Genomic DNA, 6,520 nt, shown 5'->3' on the forward strand with positions numbered 1-6,520 from the left:
AAATGTCATCAATGTATCTGCAGTAAAGTTGTGGTTTGATATTGTCGTCTTGGAAAACTGCTTCCTCCACTGCAGGCATGAATGCTTGAGCAAAGAGTACTCCAAGGGGGGATCCCATTGCTATCCCATCATGTTGGACATATAATTTCCCTTTTGGACATTAGAAGGGGGCCTCTGTAGTGCAGATTCTCAGCATCTCTTCCATTATGTGCCTAGGGATGGTGGGAGGGGGGATATCTGTGTGTTCATGTATATAGTTAAGAATGATGTTAATAGTCCTAAGCACTGGTACATTAGAGAATAAACTAACAGCATCCTGCAATGTTAGAAAGCCATTAGGCTTATTGACTCTTAAGATGTCAATGAAGTCATCTGTAGAATTTAAGGAACAAGTATTGGGGATGTAAGGAGTAATATCATGCAGAGTTTTTGCCATACTATATGAGGGGGTATGGATTTGAGAAATGATGGGCCTGAGGGGTTCCCTTCCTTGTGGGTTTTTACATTTCCACAGAAATAACCTGGGGAAAAATCACTAAATAGAGGTACAAGTTTAGTGCCTCCTATCACAGCATTAACTATAGAAATGAGTTCATTCAGTTTAGTTTTGATCTGAGCAATTGGGTTGCGAGAGATAAGTTTAAATTTAGATTGTTCCTGAAGGATATTACGACACTTCTGAAAATAAACTTCACTGTCAAGGATCTCGTAGCAAGAAGCTTTTTCTGCCCTTCTGATGATTATGTTCTCGTTGCTGCAAAGTTGTTCTGCTGCTTCCCTCAGGCAAGGGGGAAATTGACAGTGGTGGCAGTGCTTTGTGCTTTCTGCCTGCAGCGGTTCCTGGAGATCTGGGTTAATGGAAATAACACCTGAAATAAATCGCTAGTAACAGCGAGGTCATACAAATACTAGCTCCCGTGGCGCAATTGGTAAGGTGATGGCTTGGCACCAAGCTAGGTCTCGGTTCGATTCCTGTGGCGACGGCCGGAAATGTTATATATAATATATATAATATATATATATATATATATATATATATATAGATATATATATATATATATATATTGTCAGTGTATTTGGGCAGGAGTTTTTCTCTAATGCATGTTTCATTAAAAGTGATGGCTAGTTGTGCATTAATAATTTTCTTAAAGGTATTTTCCATATACCTTATTAAAGATTTGTTTTCCTTAGGAAGGAAATTTATGACTTGGCTGTATGTAGTCATATTAGCTAATATGACTACATACAGCCAAGTCATAAATTTCCTTCCTAAGGAAAACAAATCCTTAATAAGGTATATGGAAAATACCTTTAAGAAAATTATTAATGCACAACTGGCCATCACTTTTAATTAAACACACACACACACACACACACACACACACACACACATACATATATATATATATATATATATATATATATATATATATATCGATAATTTTTATGACAGTTGCATGCAGGGTTCGAACCCGCTATACTCGGCTCTCCGTAAATTACCTGTATGGCGCCCTAGACCACTACACCACAGGTAATTTACGGAGAGCCGAGTATAGCGGGTTCGAACCCTGCATGCAACTGTCATAAAAAGTATCGGTTTGATGTCGCTTCCATTAGCGTATTTCTCTCATATATATATATATATATATATATATATATATATATATATATATATATATATATATATACATATATATATATATAGTGACAAGTGAGAAACCCCTGGTAGGGCAAGCCCTGTCAATTGCGGCAAGCAGCTGATGTGTTTTAGGCCGATGTTTGGGTTGCCTCCCCGCCTGATCAGGGCTGTCAGGAATCAACTCAAGAAGAACGCAATGGGTCCTGGGAATCGAACTCACCGCTACCCGCTCATGAGTTCGACACGGTATCCACTAGGCAACCTATACGATGCCCGTCGTGTACCTTATGGGAAAGTCCTTGAATATGACCCGAGGAAGAGAGATCAGCTTGACCGACGGTTGCCTGAGTTGTACGTTGGCGTTGGCACCCCAGGGGCCTGGCAACCTGCATCACCCAGACTAAAGGGCCATTTACACGGCCAAACGGTTTGTCAAACCCTGTTTGTCAAACCCGGCTTGTCAAACCCGGTTTGTCAAACAAGTGTTTGAAGTGATGTTTGACCTTGTGAATGGGGTATTTTGTTGTCAAACACGTTTGTCAAACGTGTTTGACAACCAAATATCCAGTCACACGGTCATACATCACTTCAAACACTTGTTTGACAAAACTGAGTTTGACAAACCGGGTTTGACCGTATAAGTGGCCCTTAACCTCCAAGTACCAGGGGCAGTAATGGCAGTACATGCATTAGGAAGCATGAGGCATATATTAATAGCGACTGATAAATATTCTGTTTCAGTAATAACCAGCACTTCTTTCCTTGGGGGCAAGATCGCATCGAAGAGTGGTTATTATAAAAGTCCCAAATGAAAGTTGAGGGATCCACTAACAGTTAAAAGTGACTTTTTTTTTTCTTCCAATTTTCAGTCAAAAAATATTACCGAGTGAATCTGGTCAGTAGGGGTGTCCATGGATAAAAAAAAAAAAATGGCTACAAACATTAACATTAGTACACCTGCTTTTTTCGAGATTTAGTCTATTTCCCCGAGCTGGAGGAAGGTAGAAACCTTTTAACCAACCACGTAGTCAATGAATTTGAGCAATATTGGGCAATTTTAGATTTAAGAAGGAAATAGGCAAGAACTGGTATATCGACAGGGTGGTTAACGAATGGAATAGACTTAGTAACCATGTAGTGAGCGCTGAAAATATTGGTAGTTTTGAGAAACGGTTAGACAATTTTATGGATAGGGATGACAAGTGGTAATGGACATGGAACTGCGTAATGTAGGCCTTATGGTCTCTTGCAGTCTCCTCCATTCTTTTGTTCTTGGTCTTTTCGCTGATGCAATCGCATGTTTTAAAACTCACTTGACAAAAAACACCTAACCAATCTGCTCTAACGTCACCTAATGAGTTGTTTTACTTAATTGCCTAATCATTTATCTATTTATTTATTTATTTTTGACCACTATCATCAATATGGACCAAATGGTCGGCTGACATGTTTAAGCAATCAATGGTAATCTTTGATTCTGCAGCCCATTGTAACATAACCCAACACCATTCCCTTACTCCTTCCCAGTCCACTCCTTTCCAACTCTGCATTACTTAGAGCAACAAAGATTAAAACATTTTAAGAGAGAATTTCCCTTGACAGGTTTACAATATCTAGTATCGTTTTAGTAGCTCATCGTTGTACCTTTTTCAAAGCCACCATTATCTTTAACGAGGCCCGCAGGTTGTAAGAAACCAATTCATTGCACGTGTGGAAAGACTAACGATGCATATAGTTCGCCGATAACCCTGTGATATCGGAAGTCAAATGAGCGCGCAGTTAAACTCAAAACGCACACACACTTTTTTTTTCGTTACTTTCTTGGTCTACTAGTCTACTACTGTCACATTGTTGTTGTTAATATTATTATCATTATTATTATTATTATTATTATTATTATTATTATTATTATTATTATTATTATTATTATTATTATTATTATTATTATTATTATTATTATTATTATCATTATTATTACTATTATTATAATTATTATTACTATTATTATTATTATTATTATTATTATAATTATTATTATTATTATCATTACTATTATTATTATTTTTTTTTGTCATTACAATTCTTCTTCTTCTTCTTCATTTTATTATTATTATTATTATTATTATTATTATTATTATTATTTATTATTATTATTATTATTGTTATTGTTATTATTATCATCATCATCATCATTATTATTATTATTACTGTTATTACTATTTATTAACATTATCATAATTATTATCGTCATATTATCGTTATTATAATAATTATTCTTGATACATGTAAATATATATATAAAAATATATATATATATATATATATATATATATATATATATACATATATATATATATATAGACGTTCATTATTTTTCTCTTCTACTCCTGTCACATTATTTCCCCGATTTCTGTTTACATGTTCATTTATCTATTTACTTATTTTACATTATCGCAAGTACCTCGGAAAGAAATTATATTGTACCAATTATCATATTTTGCTAAAGTACATGTGATGACAGCCAGGGATGACCTGTCATCCAGAGGGTGCTAGGATTGGATGAAGAATGGTTTTTAAAGAGAATGGAATTTCTGTAGGATGAAGAGTACGCTTTGATTAGACTATCCCCATTATAATGTTGAGAAATCCCTTCGTTATATATGCACGTATGTATGTATGCATGTATGTATCCATGTATGTATGCACGTATGTATGTATGCATGCATGTATTATATATACATGTATGTACACTGATTTATATTTATTGACCACCTCTTGAACCCATTTCTTCAACACACTAATTACAATTATCATCTTTATTCTAAATTTCGTATACATAAAACATTTGATAGGATTCGCACGCTCTCTCTCTCTCTCTCTCTCTCTCTCTCTCTAACACACACACACACACACACACACACACACACACACACACACACACACACACGCACGCACACACACACACACACACACACACACACACACACACACACACACACACACACACATATATATATATACATATATATATATATAAATATATACATATATATATATATTCATATATATACTGTATATATATATATATATATATATATATATATATATATATATATATATATATATATATATGTATATATATACATACATAAATACGTGTGAGTGTATGCGCGTGTGCCACACAGTATTCTTTCATGACTTGAGACTACTCTCTACAGGAAATAAATAAATAATTAAATAAATAAACGCATATATGAATAACTGAACAAATAAATCCGTAAATAATACCTCTAAATTCTTTGACCGTCTCTACGACTTTCCCTCTTCGGCGCGATACTCTCCCCCAAGGACAAAAACTCCGGTTACAGTTGACAACAGACCAACACCAGTGGCCAGTTTGCCAACATGGACTCTGCCAGCTGTCAAGTTGCCAATACAAGTGGATCATGAGAACTCGGTTGCAAAAGCGTTTTGTTCTTATGGGCCATTTACACGGTTTGTCAAACCCGGTTTGTCAAACAAGTGTTTGACGTGATGTTTGACCGTGTGAATGGGGTATTTGGTTGTCAAACACGTTTATAAAGCGTGTTTGACAACCAAAAGTGTGGCCGCTCCATGGGGGCCCTCAAGGAAGCAATGACAGGAATTTGGTAAAGGGCCCATGGCCTGTTCTTACAAAATATACACTTCTACATAATGTGAGGAATCTAAATATATATATAAAATCCATCACTCTGTCTTAGCAGAAGATAAATATGATTGTTATCTTAGTGATATAAATATATATATATATATGCAATAAAAACACTAGGAGCGTGTGTTCACAAATGCGTAAGTAACCACTAGGAAAAGTAAACTAACGAAGCAGAGCGCTTTCGCATAATTACATCTTCAGTGCAGATACAAAGAAGGAATTCCTTCTTTGTATCTGCACTGAAGATGTAATTATACGAAAGCGCTCTGCTTCGTTAGTTTACTTTTCCCAGTGGTTACCTACGCATGTGTATATAAATATATATATATATATGTATGTATATATATATATATATATGTATATATATAATACATTATATATATATATATATATATATATGTATATATGGGTGATTTAAAAACTGAGGGTGAGCCACAATAATTTTGAGAATACATGAAAGGGTGAGGGGAATGAAGTGAATAAGGTTGAGAACCACTGTCTTAAACATGTGAATGTGGCTAGCATGCAACTTGTTTTTGCTAGTTCGCTTCAGTAGAAACGACTTCATTTACAATATGCTAGACGTCCGTAAGAATATCTCAACAACGTCTCTAACATTCGTACTCTAGGTTTGACTCCTCTTAGTTCGTCATTTAGCTTCTGACTCTATGACGCACAAAGAGTAATTTGACATTTGGAAACTTGAAATAAAAAAAAAACGTAACCGAAGTAGTTTTCACTCAGACGAAATAGCAAAAGCAAGTAGCATATATATATATATATATATATATATATATATATATATATATATATATATATATATATATATATATATATATATATATATTCATTTTACTCATTTATTTATTCATTTATTCATTTATCAGTTTATTCATTATTACTATTATTATTTTTGCAGTTCCTTACTTTCGTCTCTCATATGTTAATGTATATATTTCGCCAAAGTTTTTAATTTAGCGGTTGAGGGAATTTTACTTCTAAAATATATCCTCGTTAAGCAAACAAACTACAAGTATAGTTAACGTTTACAATTTTGAATAAAGTTCATTCTAACCCAATAATTTCGTGGGGGTGGAGGTGAATTTAATGCTACCCCTATGGACCCAAGTCACGAAGTATTATTTTTTTTATGACTGTAGACGGGAGACGGAATACAATACCGTCCA

General features: G+C 34.3%; 1 protein-coding gene across 1 annotated transcript in view; it reads right to left on the bottom strand.

Annotated features, from left to right (window-relative positions):
- The window catches only part of LOC143027903 (uncharacterized), a 309-nt gene extending 191 nt beyond the window's left edge, over window positions 1–118 (bottom strand). Inside the window, exon 1 of the mRNA XM_076189549.1 lies at window positions 1–118. This exon is cut by the window's left edge and continues 191 nt beyond it. Within this exon, the coding sequence (XP_076045664.1) occupies window positions 1–118 (118 nt within the window).
- Between the last annotated feature and the right edge of the window lie 6,402 nt (window positions 119–6,520).

Source organism: Oratosquilla oratoria, chromosome 9, assembly GCF_046742065.1.
Source record: "Oratosquilla oratoria isolate Oo_2021 chromosome 9, ASM4674206v1, whole genome shotgun sequence".
Classification (NCBI taxonomy): domain Eukaryota; kingdom Metazoa; phylum Arthropoda; class Malacostraca; order Stomatopoda; family Squillidae; genus Oratosquilla; species Oratosquilla oratoria.